Source organism: Ochotona princeps, chromosome 1, assembly GCF_030435755.1.
Source record: "Ochotona princeps isolate mOchPri1 chromosome 1, mOchPri1.hap1, whole genome shotgun sequence".
In the NCBI taxonomy this organism is placed as follows: domain Eukaryota; kingdom Metazoa; phylum Chordata; class Mammalia; order Lagomorpha; family Ochotonidae; genus Ochotona; species Ochotona princeps.
The window spans coordinates 13,036,073-13,060,661 of NC_080832.1; the positions used below are offsets into that span (position 1 = coordinate 13,036,073).

The following is a 24,589-nucleotide window of genomic DNA, read 5'->3' on the forward strand; positions in this document are numbered from 1 at the left end:
CTTATCTGGTTCCCTTTTACCTCTGAAATGGTTTGTTTTTAATGTTTTTAAGTAGGTGGGATGGAGTGAGCAGTACATCCTCCATGTTCTGGGCTATGGTGTTCATTGACGAACCTTTTACCTGCCTAGGATCTGTCTTCCTGGTCTTCTGCTGATGAACTAGACACCTCAGGATCTGTGAGTCCTACATCAGGAAGAAGCACTCCAAACAGACAGAAATCGGTAACTTGGCATGGGTGGTTTTCAGTTGGCCTAGGGGGAGGTAATACTGGAGAATGACAGTTACTTGTACCTGCCACAGGCTCCAGAGGTTCTGCCTACACAATGCAGAAATCCGCAGACAGATGAGGGCTGTCCCGTAGGTAGGGCTACCTCGACCTGTCACATGCCCTTCCAGCGTGGACTCAGGAATTGAAAAACAGCAATTCTCTTTTTCAGAGGAACCCGGGCTCCACAAGTGCCTGGTATGCAGGGAGAAAACATAGTTTTCTTATTCAAATGGCCATTTCCATAATAGTGCTCGTTTGACCCTTTAGTAGCCCCTTCACTCAAGCCTCCAGTATTATGTCCACCTAAAAAAAGGACAGGAATAGGACAGCCAGAAGTGGACAAAACTGTGAATGTCTTATGAACCCACTGAATTGACAAGACAGAGGATTTGTTGATTATCAGTGAAAGAAGCTTGTGAGTGGGCATCCGGAAGGTGCTTAGTCATTCAGTGCCGCTAAAAGTGGCAACAAGTCAGCCCACCCACTTGCAAGGCCCTGGGTAGAGGTGTCCTCACTGCAGAACATCGAGGATGAAAAGACCAACATGGCCCCTGCTACCCTCTATACTTTGAGTTCTCTGTGTAATTAGAAGCTTGTTTTGGTTTTGTTACTTTTTTGTCTGGCTTTATGACTATAGTCATCCCATATCTCCTTAGTTTTTAGAAGTATTGATTTCAGTTTTACCCTTTTGTTATGAGCACTTATGTTCTATGCTGGTAAATGTATTCTCTCTTTTGGGATTGCTGTTGTTAGTTTTTTGGTTGTTGTTTTTTTTCTACATTCACTAGTTTCATATAGATCCTAGTTTAAGAATGTGAAGGAAGACTGGCTTTTCAAGTCAAATTTTAGCCTTTTGGAACTTGCTGAGTTTATTGGGTCTCATTCCAGTAAAGAACAATCTCATGGTACTATTGTTTAGTCAAATGTATCTACAAAGAATTATATAAGTATTGTTTCAGAGTTCTGAAAAATGGGAAAAATACGAAAAATATCTCACATTTTTGGCCTGGCCTAGTGAATTTACTATCAATCTCTACAGATACTTGACTAATGCAGGTTTGTTGGTTTCCACATCCCACTGTAATGTGAATCTCAGATCCACAAATTAAATTTATCTAATGATTAACAATACAGGTTTAAATTGATTTCACCAAAAAGAAAAGCCAGTTTCCTTAATTCATGGGTACTGATTGTTTCATTTGATTTGTTTTCCTTTGCTGCACTTTTAGTTTAATTGTCATCAGTAGCTTGTCTTTATTTGCCTGGACTGAACATTCTTCTTTCTTTACCCCCTGTTCATTGCAAACAGCCACGAGGCAAAGGTAGTCCCTCACAGCCCGGACCCTCTGTCAGCAGTCCACATAGCAGGTACCTTGTTCTCCTGGTTTCCACACTGTTCTAGAACTCCAAGAGGATGATGAAAGTTGTCCATGATTAAGTAGGCCTATGTATGGTCTGCCTCAGAGTAGTAGTTAAGAAATTAATCATTTCAGTCCACACCATTAACTCACAAATTATAAGGCACATTTTGTAAAAAGGCATGTACAAGTAAATCGAAGAGCATAAATATTTGGACTCCACCAAAACTTTGTTCATTTGCCAACAGCTCACATGGTACTTTCCAACGAATTGTCTTCTCTGTGTTACAAGGATTCCATACAACCAGTTGGGATAGCTTCCATTTGATTGATGGCAGACTTTTATCATCCTCTTTTTTTCCTAGAGTTTACAATCAGATAGGTAATAAACAGATCAATGGATTATTTGGCCATCCACAGAACCCACAGATCTGCATAAAATTTATTAACATCCCCAGCTTTTTATTTTCATGTTTTATCCAGATTGTGGGTTTTGGAGTCTCAATATGGCAAGTTCTTATTGGTAATCTTCATCTAAAATTTATAAGCACCTTCTCTCTTCAGCTTTTCCTGGCCCTTCTCTGTAGCCAACACTCGATCATTCTCTCTCCAGACGCCTGGCAACTCTTTGACTCTGGACTAACAGTAATCCATACCCTTGCCCTGTTGCCCCAGGGCCACTCCATGTGCTCCTCTGTGCTTCCCACCTTGCCTCTGACCAAATCGTGTTTCTGCAGTGAGCAGTGCTTTGCCTGCTTTGTCGTCAGTGTCATGTGTGCTCCTCCACCCTACTTAGCACTTCATGTGTCCCAGACAGATTCTCCAAAAATAAAAACACTTTCTTTGAAGCAGAGTTTCATTCCCACCCTCAAGGAGTTCACTGTGAAAATAGTTTGTCCCCTACCCCCATATCCCTGGAAGCTCATTGCGATGAGTAGGAGCCTGAATCCCTGGGAGGAGGGGAAGGAGAAGGAAAAGCAGATGTAAAGCATCCCAGAGTCACAGCACCTGTTCTGCAGCTAGTGCTGAAGGGGCTGGCCATTTCCCTGGGCCACTCCCTCTCAGCAGAACAAAGGTAGACTGGTTTGATGTTTTCTGGTTTTAAGCTTCACTTTCTAATTTATTTCTTACTCAATGTTGTGATCTGAAGACAATTTTGTGGGGTTCCTTCCCTACTCATTACAAAATGGTAATGATGCAATATGGCGAAAAACTCAGAGGTACTGGGAAGATGATGATGGAGACTGGTGGGTGCTCTCATGTTTTCTTATTCCCTAAAGAAGAGTTATTTGTGTACCACAGATGATACCTGTGTTACACAGTCCCACTCTCCAGAATTGCTAACGTACCACCACCAACAAGTGAACACTCTCCCCATACTTTTTCCTTGGAGAATATGAGAGATCACATCTTTGGTTGACACAAATGATGGTGAGGGAAAGGGAAGGGTCTCACATGATACACTACACCGATAGCAACTACCCTTTGGTTCTGTGCCCCCCTATTCTAGACAGCCATTCAGGCTTCAGAATGTCAAGGCTCATTTCCAAGGGCAGGAAGAGTGTCCAGATGCCTCCTAACAGGGCTTTGCAGCTGCAACAGTCACACTCTCACTTAAGCATTCAGCTCTGCTTTGTCCACACTGTTGATTAACATCTTTCTGAGAATTCAGCACAATGTTCACTTTGCTACTTAGTTGGGTTGGAATTCAAATCTTTACCAGAATGACAAACTTCGTTAAACACATTGGCAGACTGGTTGTGGTTGAATATGCTGGAATTTCCTAACTATTGCCCATGTACGTGTGCACCCAAATCCAACAATGAGATGTAGAAACTGTGGGGAAAAGATAGCCTCACACCTACCAGGCTGTCATGGTGGTCCTTTTTCTGGACAATAAAGATACCACGTGTTTGATCTTGCACTGGCCCAACAACTCTGGAAGGTTATTGCACAAGTTCAGGTAGCTTAAAACGTTGACACTAGTGGTCTACAGTGGGAAGCTTCATTTCCCTGAGACTTGAAAGAAGCCTTGTTGGCAAAAACTGGACATTAACTTGAAGTCTAGGGATTTCTTATATGTTTGTGTTTTTGTTGTGGTGGTGGTGGCGGCGGCTGTTTTTGTTGTCATTTAAAGTGTGTATATTAATAATAGGAATAATAGGAGTGTTCAAATACTTCATATGAAATGATAGTTATGAAAAGATGATGCACAGATTTTGAAATTTTTTTTTTGCACCAGAAATAAAACAAAATGAATTCCATTTTCTTGAACTTCTTAAAGCCCTCTCCTATACTGAATTGTTAGATGCTTTGCTTTGATTTGATGATGTTAGCTCAATGTAAACCTATATGTGGATTGAAGACAGTAGTTACCAAGTACATTCTGTGTAAACCCTGGGTCTACAAAATCAACACAATATGGCTCCTGTCTTTAAAAGGCTTATAATGTGTCAGGATATGGAATTTTCTTAAATAATTTAAAAGAATTTCCCCAACACTTCTTAAAACTATAAATATATAAAAAGAAATCTATGCTTACATTTCTGTTTCATAATCTTTTAGATTGAATCTATTTTAGAATTGTTCTGTCAGACCACTGTGCATGGATATCAAGTTGGTATCTTTTCTACTCCAATTACTAGTAACTCCTCAAAACTCTTCTGCAGCTGAGCTGAATTAGACAAGTTAGACATTCGCTCCCATTTCAAGCAAGGCCAGGGAATAATTGTTTTCAGTCTGAACAAGGTGATTTGATGTCTTCATTCTAAAGTTTAGAATTACAGAATGCAAGATTGGCCTAGACATCATTGTTGGTCTCTAAAAGCTTCTACGCAGAAACATCACCAGTGACTGCCTGAGTTACTGACTGGAAGAGGAAAAATACCTCATTTAAAATGTGTTTGAGACATTAAAATACACTTAAGCAAGCCCAGTGGGCTTTTTGCACATGTACTGGGCCTTCGATGTAAACACTAGAAAATTTCTCATAGAATTTATTGTCAAGTCTTTTATGTTAGACTCCATTTGGGAATCTACTTGTTCAAATCATTGAGAGAGCCTCAACTTAGAACAGCTTTCTCTCAGAGGCAGCCTGGTGTTGATTCTAGAAGAGCCATGGAATAGGGTTCCAGTAGGTTTCTCTTTAGCTTTTGAAGGTAGACCTTTCCCCATTTCTGGAGTCAGGCACTTGGGAAATTCATCATGTTTTTAAAACATATTTTCCTGGAAGGAAAGGAAGGCTAAATCTAGACAAACCCAAAGAATATCAGTCAGCACTCCCTTGGTGTAATAGTAGAAATGATAACAATAAGCTGATGATGTGCAGTTTGTACTTAATGTATTCCAAGCACATTCTTGATGCTGTCTCTCTGTTACCTCCTGTGGCCTTCACAGGTCTATGGCATGGCTATGTCCCTTGATTTTATAGCAGCGATCCTGAGAAGGTAAAGAATGAAATTTTAGGACTTCAGCCCAATTCTCTCTTGACTCTGTACCCAAACTCGTTAACCACACCACTCTACTGGTGGATAAGATAGCACACACAGCAGTTTGAAGGCTTAGAACACCAAAGGCTTCTTGATACACCATAGGGTAAAACAGAAGATTTGGTTTAAAAAAGGAGAGTTAGAAACCTAAGCTGACTCTGGAAACTTGTCTTCTGAACTGTATGTCCAGGAGGCACTGATCTGCAAGCCCCACTCGCCAAGCACTGAAATTTCCCAGCTGTCTCTGATCTTGCTGCTTGGCGAGTGGGGCTTGCAGATCAGTGCCTCCTTTCTTTTCATTTGTCTTTACATGATGCACGCACAGAACCAGATCTTTTTATTTTCCTTGCCTATGCAAAATTCTGACAGTGAGTCACACACTCGCTGTTCAGTCTTTTCATATCTCTATCACACATTTTTTTTTCTTTACGTGATGAACGAAGTACAAGAGTACTTTAGAAAGTTCATGGGAAATGCATTTAATGGGAAATGTATGCATAGATTTCAAAAACATTTTGTACAAGACAATAAGCTTATTTTTGAATTCCATTTTCCCAAAACTTTTAAAGTGCTTTTGTGTTAATCCTTCCCCTGCCACCTTTCTTCCCCTCATCTGTATGTATGTTTTGAACCAGAAATGAAAAACTTCCTTTGAAATTATTTCCCTAGAAATTGTAAAGAGTAAAGAGAATGATGAAATATGTAATTGCTGCTAGAGGATAAGCACGGGTTTGTTTTGTTTGTTTTTTTATGGAGAGAATTATCTGAATGTTAACTAAGTTACTTATGTTACTTCATACATTTACTTTTCACTTTATGGATACAACCCTCATTGGTATCAACTTAAGTATTAGGACCAGTATAAAAGGAACCGTGACCGGCCCAAAAATGTTGGCTTTGTTCCTTCTCTTAATGAGGTTTCTAAGACTTTTGAAATTTAGGTAGTTTTTAGGTCAGTAGAAGAATATTGAAAGCTCCCTTTCTAACTTGTTGCTACTAAAATTTCCCAAAAACAGATTCAACAGGAATAGACAACTTCAGGCATGTTGAAACTTGGGTCATTACCCCCCAGAGTGGATATTTTCAAGAGCAGTCTACTCTGCAGGGTTGGTCACTAAGTACTGTGTGTTCTCTCCATCCCCATCCAAAAGCATTGCTTTTGCGTGTGCTGGGACTCTTCAGCATTGTAAGTCAGGTGCCAGTTACATTTTAGTGAAGAATTCTCTGATGCTATTGAATGTGCCGTGTCCTTTAAAAAATTTTGTAACACATGAGTTCATGATCCAAAGATGGCACCCTTTCTCATTTTCTGTTGGAATGAACTATTGAATGGAAAGCCTTTGTTTTGATCTTAATCTTTTACCTAATTATTCAAAGAAATTAATAACAAAGAGGGGCTCTCCAGCTGTTTCAGGTTGTAGTATCAATGATATGCATGAATCTTTCCAGAACTAAAGTTGGACAACTCCTAATGACAGAGGGTCGGTTAGATGTTTAATCATCCGGGAATGTGAAGCTCTCTTCTGTGCCTGTCTTGTAACTCATTTATCGATACCTGGTGAGTGCTACGTACCAGGGCATATTCAAGTCAAAGGAAAGATAGACTAAGGGAAAGTTCAATACCATATTTAGGGACAGCTTATCTCAGACTTCTTCAGATACTTTAAGGCAAACCATCTAATCCAAAGATATCAGAGAAGAAAAATGATTTTAGGGTATCAGTGGTATCCTGTTCTTTGAGAACACGGAAGACCAAGGGGAGTAGTTGATTTGCCCATGATTTCACAGCTGCCTCAGAACAAAATGTGCCCACGTCTGTATACTGATTTGATAAACACAATAGGATGGGAGACATTTAGTTTAGACACAAGAAGACTCCTTGTTCCTTAGATTTTTAGGATGCTTCTGCGTGTGAAACACCTGTGACGTGGGAAATGTCTTTTCCTCTTCAGTAGAAGAGCTGCATAGGAAACACGTGGTCTATAGGACTGTCATTCATAATACTGACCAACAGAGCATGGCATTGCAAAGATATGATTGGTCAGGGGTTTTGGAACCCTGCGTCTCTGCTAGATTGTCAGGCCCCTTTTAAGTGTGGATTATAGGGAAGTCCTCTGCCCAGTGACTAGAGTTCAAAGTCCAGTAGTTAAAATCCCAGCTCAAAATATAATTATGCCACTTGCTAGGTATGTAAACTGGAGCTGCTTTATTTATTCCTCTGAGCTCTCTTTTCTTCAGCTATACAAAGAAGATGACATTCACAAATCCAGATGCCCATTACAAAGATTATATGAGAGAACATGATATAATTGCTTAGAATGTTTCCTAGCCATTTGAAGTATAAACACTGTCCTGAGTTGCTGACCTACAAAATTAGGAGATGGATTAGGCACTCCCTAAGGATCTTTGATGAGTGTTTTATATTTATGTAACTCAAAAAGTTTCTACCACTGTTAATAATATATATGAAAAATTCCATATGTGCTGTACTGTCTTTGCCCCCAGTGCCCCACTTCATGGCTGATTAAGAATGACTCATTAATTTTAGCGCAACAGCAATTAATGAGTTTGACCACTAGATGGGGATTGAACTCCTGGGGGTTCTTAGTAGAGACAGTTTACACTGACAAGCTAATAGAAGACATAAATCATATAAAATATTAAAGGCAAAAGGTTACCTAGTCCATTTGAAAATATTCATGGAGATATGGCACATGGAGGTTAAATGACTTGTTTGAAGTGATGCTGCCATAGTTTTTGAACTTCAGAAAAGAATAAGGTCTAACTCAGCTTAGTGACTATTTCTTATATTAGCATAAGAGCTGTACGAGAAACAGGGCTATACAGGACTGTTTGGCTCCTCCATAGACACATTTAGTCTACCACCTTTCTTTAATATATTAATGAAAGAGCTTGAGTAAACTCCTTGTTCCCTTAAAGGGATTATGTGATTTCTAATATTTATTTTCTCTGGTACTGTCCTCCACCGATAATAAAATGATCTGTCTTCAGAAAGTAATAGCTATAGGGAAAATGTGTAGTGTTTTCTTGGGAGCAGAACCGAGTTAACAATATAGTTGATACACATTTGTATTTTTCCAACAGGCTCACATTCAGTGTTCCCACTTTCAGAAGTATTTTTAAATAGAGAATTCACTTTAGGCATATTACAATATCTGCCACTGTTATATGTATTCTTCTTGCTAATGCAAAGTGGTGTGGGTGTGAGTGTGTACAAAATGCCTCTGGTAAGTAATATTTCCTTGCTTTCTCCACTGGATAATCGAACAAAATATGTATGGCTGTTCTCAAAAAAGAAAACAGAGGCACCCAATGTATACCTATTTCCACAGTCAGTGTTTCTCATAGTCTTTCTTCTGAATTTTAAAGTTTGCACTTTGTCTCTAATGCAGTGTTTAAAAGGAACATAAAATTGAATCAGGAAAACCTGAAACTTTGAGTCTACAAGGGGCCTTCAGAGTTACGATCTCGGTACAAGTGTGCAGTTAAGATTTTGTTTAAGATGCCTCTGTTTCACATTTCAGTACCTGGATTCAAACCTGGCTCTGGCTCCTGACTCCAGAGTTCTAATACAGACCCAGGGAGGCATTTGTGATGGTTCAGGTACCTTGGTTCCTGCAACACAAGCAAGAAACCTAAATTGAAATCCTAGTCCCTGGCTCAGCATGGCCATTGCAGACATCTAAGGACTAATCCAGCAGGAACACTTGTCGTGTGTGTGTGTCTGTGTGTCTGTGTGTCTGTGTGTCTGTCTGTCTCTGCTTCTCTAGTAAGTAAATAAAAATTCTAAAAATAATGAGGAAAATCTGCCCTCAAAGTCATAGGGCTAGTGAAAGGATCAACCTACAGTCTCCATCCTTCAAAAGTGATGCTCTGTAAACAGACTGCACCCCCAGCTCTTACTCATACAGCTTGGAAACCTGCTAATGTCAGGGCCAGATGCTAATCCAGTGCAAGATGAAACCATGGTATACCTGAAGAGTAACTAAGCACCGTGAGTCTGTACAAAATGCTTGGGATTATTTTGTGTCCTTGGTGCATGGGTTTTGGTCTATGGGATGGCCAGGCGGGATGGTCTGTCTGATTCTGACATTAATTAATTCTGTGTATTGTTAGACGAAAATAAACTACATCAAGCATGCATATTTTAAATATCTGGATCTCATTAATTTTTGCTAGTAGAAAGTGTGAAAATAATAATGTATGTTGATGGGAACAGTTTTATCAAATTAGATAAAGAGCTGGAATTTGAACCCAGTTTTTTATTTGAGCTGATCAACTGCAAAGTTGTTCTTGATGAGCACAGTTTCTAACAACTCTGTTGGTGAGTAAATGACCTGTGCTTACTGGAGAAGTCTGGTGGTTCCTCTCCAGATCGGGTCGTGTTTGACACTGTAGCTACAAGAAAGGTACAGAAGTGAAACACACACACACACACACACACACACACACACACACACACACACACACAGCATCTCTCCAGCACTTGAGTTATCTATGTCCATTCTTCTCCCAGGTCCACAAAAGGTGGCTCCGATTCCTCCCTTTCTGAACCCCGGCCTGCTCGGTCCAGCCGAGCCTTCCTGTTTAGAGTCCTCCGGGCCGCTCTTCCCCTCCAGCTTCTCCTGCTTCTCCTCATCGGGCTTGCCTGCCTCGTACCAATGTCAGAGGAAGACTACAGCTGTGCCCTCTCCAATAATTTTGCCCGATCATTCCACCCCATGCTCCGATACACCAATGGCCCTCCTCCACTCTGAGCTAAGAAGATGTCATTGGCAGAAGTGCCAGATGTGCAAGGAGGACTAAAAAAGTACCCCAGAGCATCAATGGGAGGACTTGAATCTTGGCAGAAGCCCTTGGTGTGCCAGCTTTGTACATCTTCCATGCCCCATGTGTGCAAATCATGACTCCAACAGTGGATAAAATGCAATGAGGAAGAGCCAACAATTTATGGAATGTTTGAAGGAAGTGTTGTTGGAGACTCTGGACCTTAAAACTGACAAGACTGGGAGAGGACTTCCAAGGTTTCCTGGAATTGGGAATTCTGGACTTCTGTCTTTCTGTGCACAGCCAAGGACTTGACAAGACCATCTGGGCAGCGTTCCCATGGAGCTGCTCCTTCCATCCGATAGACCACTTTCCCAAGCACCATGTCAGTATCATCTAATCCACCAACCAACCAGTGCTCAACAGACTTTAGTACTTTGTAACATACAGTTTTTAAAGGCTTAAATGGCAGCTTCCTTTTTACTTTATATTCCTTTGGGGCATGATGTTCTAACCTTTGCTTTAGAAGCACAAGCTGTAAATCTGAAAGGCACTTTTTTAAAGATATAAGGAAAAGCTATATGTAATAAATAAAATCATGTGAAGCATTATGTGAAAAAAGAATGTTACAGTAAAAAGATGATATTTATGTATGTACAGTTTGCTAAAGCCAAATTTTGTTTGTATGGATTTCTTTGCATTTATTATAGATACTGTAAAATGTTTTGTGTTGGCTTGCTTTCTCCTCCAAAATCGGGTTTGAAGTTGTTGGTTGTATGCAGGCACTGCTCAGAAGGCCATGGCAGTGATCTTTGTCGTGCAGTGGATGAAGCAGGATGTTAGTGCGTCTTCAGGGGAAAGGATGGTTGATGGCAGGGCACATTTAAGCAGAAGGCCCTGTGGATGGTTCATTTTCTTCTTCCCCTTTCACATTCTCTTCTCAATGCCCTCTACATAGCTGGAAGCACCTCCTAGGATCTCCATCTGTGGCCCTTCTCCATTCTGTTTCACGGGAATACAACCACCTCATTAGCTTCCTTAAAGCTTCTTTTGCCCAGATCCTTTTTATGCAAAGCTTTCAATTAGATTCATTGCATATGAATATACAGTGTTAGTCTTTCAAGTCCATATACATTATGATTTCACTCTGCCCCTTTGATTTTGCTAACTGGAGGGGGGCAGATAAAATCAGTGCGTGCTCTCAGCATTCTAACTCATCCTTTAGTAATTTGGGCAGGGTGTATGAAGCCCAGGTTTCTGGTTTCCCTTGAAAATTAAAAGCTGTCATAGCCTGAACACATCCCACTAGAAGCACTACTTGCTATCCCTTTTAAGAATGGGAGGAGACAAGTTTTCCATTTGCACTTACATTCCATCAACCTGTCAATATCAGCCTAGCGACAGGAGGCATTTGAGTTTACAAATCCTGTTTTATACGAGTGTTCATACCAAGCTGAGATCTAGAAATTTTCTGGAGCCATTTTCTGTGGTTGCTTGTTACAGATGAGATGAATATCATCTCAGTTAGGATTCCTGTGGCTGGCATATCCTGATTCTGGACTTGTTTCTAATCTCCTGAAGGAGAGGCCGGAAGCTTTCATTTCAAACACATACCTCAAGTGACTGTTGAAAAGCACTGTCCTATTCTTTCTTAAATCCATTGTTTTGTTCTCACCGTTCTCTTTTTCTTCACTTGTCCTCTGCTTTGACGAATTCCATGGCTCCTGTTTGGCAGTGTGTAAGTTGCCTGTCTATTGAGCTTTCCCGTTGTGGGTACTCGTGTCAAGTGTGTTTTGCTTTTCCTTGTCCCATCACTCCCACTTTACTTCCCCTGTCATTCCCCTCAGGGAATAGAGACAGTGTTCCACCATGCCTTCTCCGGATTCCTGGAAGTGTACCACCATGCAGGAGCAGCATAGCACTTACCATGCAGGGAGTCTGTGGGTGCAGGATTGGCATGGCAAGCACCAGGACACTGCAGAAGCATTTCCCCTCCCGGCTGTGGTTACATGAATTCTCAGCACCACCCATCACTGGAGAGTCAGGTGTCCTATATTGTCACGGGGAAAAAGGCTAATTTTGATTAAGAAAAAAGAGTGTGGTCCCATTTGTGCCTTTCTGAAACTCTTGGTGAGGCACTTGATGTGCATCGTGTACATTTCTGCTAAAATTTTTGAAGAGTCAAGTAGAAGATTGGAATAGGCAGGAAATAGGAGACTCAGTGAATATAGGAACTGAAGCGGTGAGGCCATGACTTTCTCAAGGGCCAAACAGATGACCCATGCCCAGTATCCTTCCAATCTCAAGATCTTTCCAAGAGAGATCCATGGACTCATACTAGGAGCATCTTTACTGCCGCCTGCAGCTACTCCAGCAAGAGAGACAGAATATGTTTGTCAAATGATTTCTGGAATGGGCAGGGCTTTATTTTTAGATGAATATCAGAGTATAGAAGGACACTGATGACTGTTGAAGAGGCTCATTTTCTATAATAAGGATTTTGAAGAGTCCTGTTGTGGGCCAAGATAGAAAGAATGATTTTCTGAACGAGGGTTGGGTGAAGAAAGGCATGGGTAAAGACATCATTAAACAACTAGAAAGGGTAAGAAGGAGAGCGTTTGTAATATTGTATGAGTGAAATTTGCAGCAGCAAATAGAAACGTTAGAAATATTAACCATAAGACAAAGCTAGAGAAATAGAGTTTGAAAAACTACAGCTGAATCTCCAACAAAGAATGAAAAGCTTTGGTGGAAATTGCCCAAGGAGCAGACTTGTGCTCCCCAGGAAATGAGACAGCAGTAACTCCCTTGCTTTCCTAAGAAGTAAGAAGAGATGTTGACAGAGGCTCTAGTGGGAAATTTGGCAAAGTGATGGCTGGAATTTACTGTAAAAAGCATATTGATGTTGACAGATTTATAACCTACACCTTGATGTCAAAGATTAAGAAATTAAAACAATAAATTTTCAGTAGCAAGCCATGTAAAATATTGTAAAGGACAAACAGCAAAGTGCGGTGACTCATGATGGCCAGATCAGCATGGCCTCCCTCATGCTGACCTCAATCGGTGTTTGAGTTCTTAGTTTTGTGAGTCCTCCGTCATCATCACCAAACTCCCGTGAAGAATTGTGCAGAAACTATAGACGTCTCCGAATGCTTTACTACACTGGGGCAGAAATGACCAATGCAAGCATTTCTGGATATACTTGACATTCACTCACTTTCCAAATATTTATGGGATGCTTGCTGTATGGTGGGACCTTCTTCAAGCTCCTGTAGGAGTCAAACCTCAGTTAATCACTAAGAGCATTCACTGAGTCCTTGCCATACATAAGAATGTGTGCCTTCCTCCAACAGTATGTCCTGCATCTTATGGTAAAGAGAGGAAACTAGAAGGAACCCAAAAGAAGCAATAAATCATTTATGGATGGAATGTGAGATTACATATATTATTGTGCCTCTGTGTGGAGGCAGGAAATTCCCTTCTACATTTTTATCATCTGGTTTATGTTGTGGGGTACAGTTTGAAGTGCACAGATGTCCATCTGTGCAAATGAAAATAGAATGAAAAGCTCAGTTTGCAAGCATTAAAGGCCTAGAAGCAATTTTCCACTTAGTCATGAACAGTGCTAAGTTAATTTGTGCAGTGAGTGGAGGCATTTTGTGAATGTGATCGTTACAGATGTAGATACAACAACACATTAGGATTGTTGAACTGATTGCCACACCTGTCCTTACCCGGAGCTAATGAGATGCTGAAGGATAACTTTGATTCTGTTTCTCACCAATCTTGACCTCCAAGGTATAAATACCCACCAGAAATCCATGGGGAGCACAAGGAAAGACCTTCATTTGGAGTAGAACTCAAGTTTGAATTAATAAGCTGAAGAAAAAGGTGAGCCTGGGGTATTCCCTACAACTCCCTGAGCTGCCAGGGTATAGGCAAGGTTAAGAATGGCTGATGCAAAGCCAGGGCAACAGGCTTCTACAGGATAGTCAACAAGGAAAGTTGAGTAAGAGAACTGAGGTTGGCACTTGAATGTCACATTTATTAAAACTGCAGATCTGGGAAAAAATGACTCTGCTTCACAATTGTTTTCATCTCTTCCCCTCTCTGTCGGCAAAAGTCAGGTGTGGGGATAGAACTGAGTTTGAAAACCACAATTCCATCAGGAGATGGCGGACTTTGTAAGCTATGCTGGTTTTGATTGCAGTTGGTGTCATAGGTAGGTAAGAAATCCAAACCTCTCTGCTGATTATTAACTTCAAGGCCTTGTAGATGTACCTTCTAGGTCACTTGAAATCCTGCAGACAATGGCTGTGACTCAGCAAGGATGCCAAGCAGTTGCCCAGGGCAATAGACAGCAGCTCCAGGCGGCTTCCCCTAGTTCTAAGCCACATTTTTTGACGCAGCCCACCTCCTGATCCTGTATCGCACCTCTTCTTGGGCTTGCAAGTTGACTGGGAACTGTAGGTATGCAAGTAATGATTGGTTTCCAAAATGGGCCCTAGGTCATTAGCATCAGCATCTCCTGGAAACATGTTAAGACTGCCACGTTCAACATCTCCATCACTGCTGGTCCTGGATGCCCACATCTTAGGGCCCCTTAGCTCTTTCCAGCAAGCCAATGTGGCAAGTAGTATAAACAAATCTCCTTGATCTCCTCAAAAGCTTCATCGAACAATATATTCCCACATAAATCTTTTATTCTGTACTCTTGTATGTTATTCACCTCTCTGGTTACAGCAAAATCTAAATAAGTACACAATATAATTGGTTATAATTATATGAATATGAGTATTTGTATAATATTTATATACAGCAAAATCTATAATAACAAACATAGGTATGTATTATAACTACTGGCTCTCATTTGCTGTAATATGGATGAACCTAGAGGACATTATGCTCAGTGAAATAAAACCGTATTTTTTTCAACAGTTGTTCCAGATATTTGCCATACACTGATGCTACAGTGAATGTTTTTGCGTGTATATGCATGTGAAACATTTTGTGTTACTGATTTTATTTCTCTAAGATGAGGTGTTCCAGGTGGCATCACTAAATCAAAAGGTATGTACATTTTCCCTTTTAATACATGTTAATAAATTTTGTCAGATGACTTCCTGAAAAAAACTGTGATGTTTGATACTCTCCCTCACAAAATGGATAAAAGATTCCTTCATATCCAAATTAGCAGAAATTCTGCCCAAAATATTAATATTCAAATGCTGCACATAAGAATCCCACAACTTTAACAATCCAGACCCCGAGGCCATTTCCCAATCAGCTCAATCCTGGTCTCTGTGGTGCTTGTCACTCTCCAGGCTATTTTTTTATAAGATTGGTTTGTTTTTATTAAAAGGGCAGATTCTCAGAGAAAAGGAAATGCAGAGAGAAAGATGTCCCATCCACTCGTTCACTCCCCAAATGACCATCATGGCCGGAGCTGAGCTGATCAAAAGCCATGAGCCAGGAGATTCTTCTGGGTCCCCCACACAGGTGTAGGGTCCCAAGGCTTGGGCCATCCTCTGCTGCTTCCCCATACCACAAGCAGGGAGCTGGATGGGAAGTGGAGCAGCTGGGACTTGAACCGGCACCCAAATGGGATCCCAGCATGTGAAAGAGGAGGATTAGGCACTAGGCCATCGTGACACCCCTCCGCCTCAGATATTTCTATTCACAGCTTTGGGAATGACAAGCCTGGATGCTTCCAGTTTTCTAAAACTGCTCCCATTTAAATATGTCTTGATAACATGATACCACCTAGTTTTCCTTTGTCAACCTACAAAACTATGATGTGCTTAAACTGCAGAATTGATAAACTAGTAACTTACTAAAGGACTATACTATTGTAATAATATGGGAGAAAAATAGTGGGTGGGGACAAGAGGGGAAGAAAAATGAGAGAAAAAAGGGAATTCCTATACCTATAAAACTGTATTATGAAAAAGAAAAACATTTTTAAAATCTCCCAATGAGGGATAATAGTAGCTCATGGATTTAAAAATTGCCCTTCCATAAGTAGTTTATATAATAATTTTTCTGTCTTTATCTCTTCTGGGAGGTTTGTTTTATATTCTGAATTTCTATTTCTTGCATTTTAATATTTTTAAAAATTGTTATTAGAAAAAATTAGTGACCTGTATTTGACTTCAATATCTTCTTTGGTCACATAGAAAAATTTGGGTGTTACCAAATTTAAAAAGTTCTGCTGTATACATTGTGGATAATCTACACTAAGGAGGCATTTTTTACTCCAAGATCAGATAAATGATTGTTGTAGTTCCTTTTGAATTCTACCTGGAGCCTTTTTTTTCCAACTGAGTATGAAGTAGGGAACCCCTTTGTCTTTTGCCAAGTGTCTAGACAATTGCCTCCAAACGGATCAGGAACAGCACAGAGAGACCTGCTGTCTTGAGTATCACTCATTTTCAGCAAACTCAATGTCAGGCATCACAGAACTGCTTAAACAATGATAATCCACATGTACTATTTACTAGGATGAGATTTAAAAAAAAAACAGAGCAAACCATATGTGTACTGATTACAATGTCATATATTCTTAAATTATATAATTTATGATTAATGTTAGAATAATATTCACATGATTTTATTTTTATGATTGGTTGATTTATTTGAAAGGTGGAATGACAGAGAAAGAAGAAGACACAGAGAAAGAAATCTTCTACCTGCTGATTCTCTTTCCAAATTGCTACAATAGCCCCAGGTCTGGCCAGGTAGGAGTGAGGAGCCACAAACTCTACCCTGGCCTTTAACCTGGCAGACAGGTAGCCAAGCCCTTACTCCGATGCCTTCCCAGGTGCATTAGGAGGGAGCTGACCTGGAAGCAAAGCAGCTCAGACTTGCAATGATGCTCAGGTATGGGATGCAGGTGGCATAGGTGTTTCAACACATGTCCTAAAATGAAAGCTGTGCATATGTACTGACTAAAGGAGCCAAAGAGTAACTTTGGAGATAAGCCAGATGAAACACAAAGGTTCACATTATGACTGGAATTTGAAAGGATTTTTTTTAATTATTTATTATTTAACTTCAGTAATTACATTGTATTATGTGACACAGTTACATAGATACTTGGGTTCTCCCCACCCCTCCCCAAACCCTCCCACCAAGGTGGATTCCTCCACCTTGTTGCATAACCACAGCTCAAGTTCAGTTGAGATTCCCCCATTGCAAGCGTATACCAAACATAGAGTCCAGCATCTTATTGTCCCGTCAAGTTCAACGGCTTCTTAGGTATACCCTCTCTGGTCTGATGACAGAGCCAGCAGAGTATCATCCCAGTCAATTGAAAGCTCCAACATACCATCAGCAAAAATTTACATCATTATGGAATTAATTGACATAGTAATGAGTAACCAATATGTTAAAAGTAAATGCGGGTTCCCAGCCACCTTCTGTGACCACCTCACCTATACTTCAATTTTAGTTTATACACAACATATAACATTCAAAACATAACATGTTATACATAACATCATATCATCTTAAATTAAGGCAAACATGTGGTATTTAACCTTTTGGGATTGGCTCATTTCCCTTAGCATTATGGTTTCCAGTTTGGCCCATTTGGCCACAAAGAACTGCATTTTGTTTTTTTTAATAGCTGAGTAGTATTCCATGGAGTAGATGAACCATAGCTTTCTTATCCAATCCTCTGTTGATGGGCATTTTGGTTGTTTCCATGTTTTTGCAATTACTGATTGTGCTGCTATGAACATAGGAGTGCATGTTGGTTTCTCATAGAACAAGTGTTCTGGATATATTCCTAGGAGTGCTATTGCTGGATCATACGGTATGTTGAATTTGAGTTGTTTGAATATTCTCCATACTGATTTTGAAATTTTGACAGGAAGCATGAGTTTTTAGATAAAATCTGCTATAATATAAAAAAATAATTTGAAAAGGTGTGTGCTCTTGTATGAAAATCCATTTGATTTCCTTTTTTGTAGAGAATTTTTGATATGTTCAAAGTTTGGTAGATTTCTTATTTGAACAATGGCAGGATCTTCATAAAGAGTGTGTTCTGAATGTTCATCTTGACGGTGTGGCCTAGGGTGCAGGAACAATGGAGTGCAGAACATGTTCTGGGGAACTCAATAATCACAAGAAAGGCTTCGTTAAGGGGCCACATGGCAGTCATTTATTCAGTCATTTCCAGCTTCCCAATGAAGCAGTGGTCTCAGAAGTCGCCCTGTTTGCAGGTGAGGGCAGGCCATTAGAGGCTGTTGATCAAAGACATGATGGGAGCTGGGAAGGGGTGGGCCCTGAAAGCTGTGGGCAGCCCCAGGTAGTTTGTGCCTCTGTGTTTTTTTCTTTCTGGGCTCAGGTGCTAGACTTATGCTCCACTGGATTTTCGACTTGAGATCTGCTCCTACACAGTAACCTCCGTGAGACTCGGCCCCAGTCCAGAAGGCTTTGCCATGGGGTTCTATACCACTGCATAGATCTCAAAATACCTGTACACAATCCTCAGCTTAGTTGCTTCCACATTTCAAGATGTGGAAACTGAGCAAGTTACTGACCCTACCCATTGCTCATTTTCCTCCTCTGTAAAATGCAACAATAGCCATACTTACTGTATGAAATTGTTACGAGGATCTAATGTATAAATCTATGTAAGGCATTGGAATAAAGCAAAATAAGCACTAGAAGGTAACTACGCAGTTACTATTTCTTTAGTGAACTCATTTCATCTCCTTTGGAGGCATACCAGGTTGCAGGATTGCAACATGATATCATAGATCAATTTTTGTCTTCTGAGGAAGCTCCACACTGCTTCCCACAATTGCTGTACTAACTTGCATTCCTACCAACAATATGCAAGTGTTCCCATTCCCAAAATACTTGCCAGACACTTACCTTTTGTCATTTTGTTAACAGCCAATCTAATTGAAGTAACATAATGTCTCATTATGGTTTCCAAATTCCTTCATGACAAGTGATATTGATCATCTTCTCATGTACCTGTTATCCATTTGTTATTGAGAAATAACTGTAGAGAACAATAGTTTCAAATGATTTATTTGATTTTATGCTATTGAATTAGACTTCCCTATAGATTTATGTTATTAATATATTGAAAAATGAATAGCTTGAAAATTTTTATCCATTATGTAGATTCTCTCTATTTTTACTCTGCAGAAGCTGTTTGGCTTGATGGAATTTCAATTGCTCCTTTTTTTGGGTTTCCTATGCTACTGACCTCCGACCATCAAAATCCTGGCCCATGCCCTAAAAACTTCTTTGTTATCCTCTAGCCAGTTCCAAGTCTCAGGTCTTAAATGTAAGTGTTTAATCTATTTTGAGTTGATATTTGTACATGTTAAGAGACAGGAAGGAAGTTGAATTCTTCAACATGTGAACACTCAGTTTTCTCAGCATCATTTATTGAGAACATGTGCTCTTAGCACCTTTGACTAAGAATGAGTGAGTTTACATCTAGCATCTATTTTCTGTGCTATTGACCTATTTATGTCAGTACCATACTGTTTTAACTACTGTAACTTTGTAATGCATTTTAAACTCAAAAACTATAATGCCTACTGCTTTATTTTTGTTCAAAATTGCTTTGGGTATTTCGGATTGCTTGTGATTTTATACAAATTTAATAGTGTACTTTTTTAGTTCTAGGAAAAATGTAACAGGTATTTTGGTGGTAATTAAGTTGTATTTGTAAGTAATGTTGTAATTTTTTTTTCTGTCTTTATGTCCTGTTCAGTTTTCTTCACCTGTGTTTCATAATGGAGATCTTTCCCCTGTCTGGTTAAATTTATTCTTACCTATGCTTTTTATAGTCATTCATGTAGGTGTATTGTGTAAAAAAAAAAGGCTTTATATCCTGCAGCTTTGATGAACTTGCTGTAATATTTTTCATAAAATCCTTGGAGATTTTCATGTACAAGTCATATTTGCAAACAATGATAGTTTGATCTCCTGCTTTCCACTTTGGGTGACATCTGTTTCTTTTTCCTGCCTGGTTGGCTTTGTTGTGTTGCTTCAGATTTTAGGGAGAAAGCTTTTAGCTTTTCCCCATTCAGCAGGACGTTAGCTGTTAGCAACTTACATATAGCTGTGCATAAGTGTGTTTCTTCCTTACTTAATTTTCCGAGCTTTTATCATGATGGGATGTTGGATTTAAACATTTTTTTTCCTGTATCTATGAATATAATCATAGGTTTTTATCCCTCATTCTATGATAGAATACGTTGTGATGTGTCATGCTTACTGATCTACACAAGTTGAATTTTCCTTGCATCCTTGGGATAGATTCCTCTTCTTCATGGTGAACGATCTTTTTTTCCCAAACAAATATAGTATTGAACCCAATTTATAGATATTTTGTTGAAAATTTTTGTATTTATGTTTATGAATGGCACTGGCCTATAGCTTCCTATTTTTTACGTCTTTGTCTAGTTTGGGTATCATGTTAACAGTGGCCATATAATTTAAGCTTGGAATAATTTTTCTTTAGAATAATTGAGATGAATAGGTGTTAATTATTTAAGTTATTTGATAGGATTCAGCAGTGAAGCTCAAGCTCTTCTGTTACAGAGATTGTTATTACTGATTCTTCCTTGCTGTTCATTATTGGCTGGTCTAGGTATCCTGCTTTTTCATGATTTGATCTGGCTAATGAATGTGTATTGAAGAATCTGTCCATTTTTTCCCATTTCTCATGTTTGACAAATAATTTTTCATGGCAATTTTCAGTAATTCTTTATACTTCTCTGGGATCAGTGGTAAACATTTTTCAGCTCTGATTTTGTTTATTTGAATCTTTTCTCTTTTTTTTTTTTTTTGCTTTGGCTAAAGCTTTGTCAAATTTATGTTTTCTAAGAGCTATCCTTTTGTTTAATTGATTTTTATGGCTTTTTTAAAAATTCGCTTATTGTCTTTATTACTTATTTTAGGTCCTATTTGTTCTTTTTGAACTTTTATATTTTTTAGCATTTACTCACACCTCAAATTTAGACATTATATATTTATACATATACTATTTTTCTTGAAAGCAATTATTAATATCACAGAGAGAGGGATTCATACCAATAACTATAACATAGGTAAAGAAGATGTACTCACAGTTACATGTTATGATCTAGTGAAGCCATGTATGTGTGGCTGTTTCTGTAAATATCAAGTGACATGATCTGTTCTGGCTTCCTAATCTGTTAAGTTACAATAATCAGTTGGTAGTGATTGTTGAGCTTTTTTGTTATCGCTAGGGATTGTTATGAACTTTCCTCTTAGTACTGTTTTTTGTGTATCCCATGGGTTTTAGAATGTCATGTTATCATTTTCAACCCTTAGAAACATTTGTTCTAATAAAATGTTTTCCTTGGAAAAAAAATCTTGAATTTATTTTGTAAGAGTAATTCACCCCAATGTAAACACAGAATGCCCCGCATGTAATACAGCTATGCACAAAAAAATTGTACAAATGTCCTTGGCTTTATTATAACCTATGGCACACTTTAAGATTCTCAAAGAAAATGACATTCAAGAAGTGTTTTTTTTTGCTATTTTGTTGAAACAGCAAGAACAAAATAACTTATTGGAATGCAACGAGGTGAATGAGTATACCACCAGTGGGGAAAGGGCATATTTTCATAGAACACATATTTTTCCCAATTCCTTCTCTATTTGAGGCCAATGAAAATATTCCATTGGCCATTTATTTTTAAAAATGCAACATGATTGTGAATGTACACTAGGTACTTTACAGCAAAGAATGTGGACAGGCATAAAAGAAAGAAAAATGTTGTAGCAGTTGCATTCATGTATGTTGTGAGAAGAGAGGCTGAACTAAAGTAGTAGACTGCTTTTTAAATAGAAACCTTTCTGCTTCTGGAACACACCTATATCCTCACCCCTCCATTCACAACTGGGTAGCAACATCTGTCTCATTGATTGGATGCCTGTCAAATTAGAAGCCAATCTGCCTCTTCAAGGTAGAGCTTTATTAGTTAACAAATGGTGCATGCTTCTTAAACTGTAGCACCACCACCTTCAAATTAATGATTGTTGTCCTCAGCTCTGAGTTCTTCCTTGAGTTTTTCCATCAGCTGTGCTGAACACTTGAGTCTCCTCAGCTGCCACTTCAGAAAAGAGGTTTTAGATCTGTACCAAGTAAGCACATACACAGCATCAGGAGTGATGATAGAAGTTGGTGGAAGCATTATACACAGGGAGGATACACACTCATATGCACACACTTTTCAAGTGAACTTCTGATAAGTTTATTTGGTGTTTCTGTTATCAGGATGAAGTTTGATTTCTATTTATTTATATAGTGTCCTAAGTTTTTCTTGTTATTGATTTCTAGTTTTGTAGTGCTGTGATCAAAAAAAAGTGATATAACTTCTGTTTTTTAATAATATGTTGACACTTGCTTTGTGACTCATTGTAAGATCTATCCTGAGGAATATTATGTGTGCTGTTGAGAAGAACATACATTCTGCAGTGGTTGGATTTAAGGTTCTGTAGATTCCTGCTAGGTCATTGATCTAGGGTGCAATTGCACTCTACTCTTGATTTTCTAAAAGGTTTATTATTCTTATTTGAAACATATATTTGTGATATTTGTGGAGAGAATCTGGTTTAGTACCAAAATGGCCACAACAGCCAGAGCTGAGTCCATCTAAAGCCAGGAGCCAGGAGTTTCTTCTGGTTGTCCCACACAAGTAAAGGGACTGAAGGTCGTGAGTCTTCCTCCCCTTGCTTCCTCCCCAGGCCACAAGCATGGAGTTGGATCTGAAGTGGAGCAGCTGGGACATGAACCAGTGCCTTTATGGGATGCCAGGCCTTGCAGGTGGGAGATTAACCTATTACACAACCATGCCACGCCCTCACTTCACTATTTTTTTGTTGATTTTCTATCTAATCCATTGAATTGTTAAAGAAAGTTGCAAACGTCTTCTATTATTATATTGAGGCCAATATCTCCATTTAGATCTATTAACATTTGCTCTATTTGTATGCTCTGATATTGGATGTGAATATTATTATCCTCTTGGATTAAAATCTGTGTCAATATATAATGACCTTTCTTGTCTCTCTTTCCTTTTTGTTTACAACATAGAGTTAGACCTTATATGTGCACCCATTCTATTACTCTATAATTTTTTAGTACTACATTTAGGTCAATTATTACTTAAGGGAAATCATTGAGAGATAATGCCTTAATACTGCCACTTGGATACTTGTTTTCAGATTTTATTTCTTTTCCCCCTCGCTACAACCTTATTCTGTTGTTGTCATTTTCCCTAGTAGTGTGTTTTGATTCTTTGCTTTTTTTCCTGGCTAGTAAGTTAAAGATTTTTTTGCTGTGTTGTTACCACAAAAGAACATTTTTTAAAAGATTACTTATTAGCAAAAAGTGATATTTACAGAGAAAAGGAGAGAGAGAGAGAGAAAGATCCTTGATCTTATGGCTCACTCCCCAAGTGGCCACAGCATCCAGAGCTGAGCCAAGGCAAAGTCAGCAGCCAGGAGCTTCTTCTAGGTCTTCCACACAGATGTGTGCCCCAAGACTTTGGGCCACCCTCTACTACTTTCCCAAGGCACAAACAGAGAGCTGGATTGGAAGGGGTACATCTGGGATACGAATTGGCGCCCATCCCAGATCCTAATGGATGCAAGGTGAGGATTCATCTACTAGACCATGAAGCTAGGTCCACACATTTTGGTTTTAAGAGGCTATTATGAAATGATATGAACTTGACATTGATGATAAAGATAGGAAAAAAGATTTTAAAAATCCGTGAGAAATATTGCTAAAGAGTTCTGGTGATATCCTGTTCTTCCCATATTTGCATTTTTTTAATTTTCAATTTTATATCTTTCCACACCACCTATCTCTTGTATTAATGCAATTATTAGTATTTTAGCCATTTTGCTTTAGATTCTTCACAGTAAATAGGTCTTTCTTTATGTGCCATGTCCACTGAATTGGAGGATTCTGTTTTTGTGTATATAGCTATTCAAATTAGTGAATTATCTACCTTTTAAAATTTCCTCTTGCTCTTTCTCATATCTTGGTTTCAGTTTGAAGAACTCCTTTTAGAACTCTCTCTGAGACAGGTCTGGTGATGACAAATCATGTCAGTCCTTGTATTATCTACGTGTGTATTTTTCTCCTCCCTCCTATCAATGGATAGCTTTGCTAGACAACATACTCTAGGCAAATGTTTCCTTTGGTTCTGTGGATGTCCTACCAGACCTGTTAGATTTCTGTTGAGAGGGCAGGCAAACTGTATGTGCTAGGGCTTCCTCTTTCTTATAGTTTTAAGAGTGCCCCGCTTTGCTGTTCACATTGGAAAGCTTCATCATCCAATGTCTTGGCATGGACTTGATTGAGTTGACTATCTGGTGGCCTCTGATCTTCCTGTACCTGGATAGATGTGTCTTTCTCTAGGTTTGGTCATTTCTGTGAACCTCTTCAGATATGCTTTCTATTCCTTTGGCAATCTCTGGTCCCTTTTAGCCCCAATTTCTTGAGTAATTGCCTTTTTAATGCCCTGTCAAAGTTTCCACAGACTCTTCATTGCAACCCATGAGATGTCACTGGGCACCATGAGGTCCAGAAGCTCTGCCTACTGACACTGGAATAGGGGCAAGCATCATTAAGGTCTGACCAATGTTGCATTTTACCAGGTTGGCC

At 39.2% G+C, this 24,589-nt stretch overlaps 1 protein-coding gene across 4 annotated transcripts in view; it reads left to right on the top strand.

Moving 5' to 3' along the window:
• SYNE1 (spectrin repeat containing nuclear envelope protein 1) overlaps positions 1 to 10,625 on the top strand; it is a 465,933-nt gene extending 455,308 nt beyond the window's left edge. For 2 of the 4 annotated variants that reach the window (XM_058663891.1, XM_058663941.1), the window contains 3 exons: positions 130 to 222; positions 1,579 to 1,637; positions 9,653 to 10,263. In XM_058663891.1, the coding sequence (XP_058519874.1) occupies positions 130 to 222; positions 1,579 to 1,637; positions 9,653 to 9,893 (393 nt within the window). In that variant the 3' untranslated portion in view covers positions 9,894 to 10,263. Of the gene's footprint in view, positions 1 to 129; positions 223 to 1,578; positions 1,638 to 9,652 lie in introns of all 4 variants that reach the window. The other 2 variants (XM_058663996.1, XM_058663829.1) reach the window with 2 other exon arrangements.
• Positions 10,626 to 24,589: the final 13,964 nt, after the last annotated feature.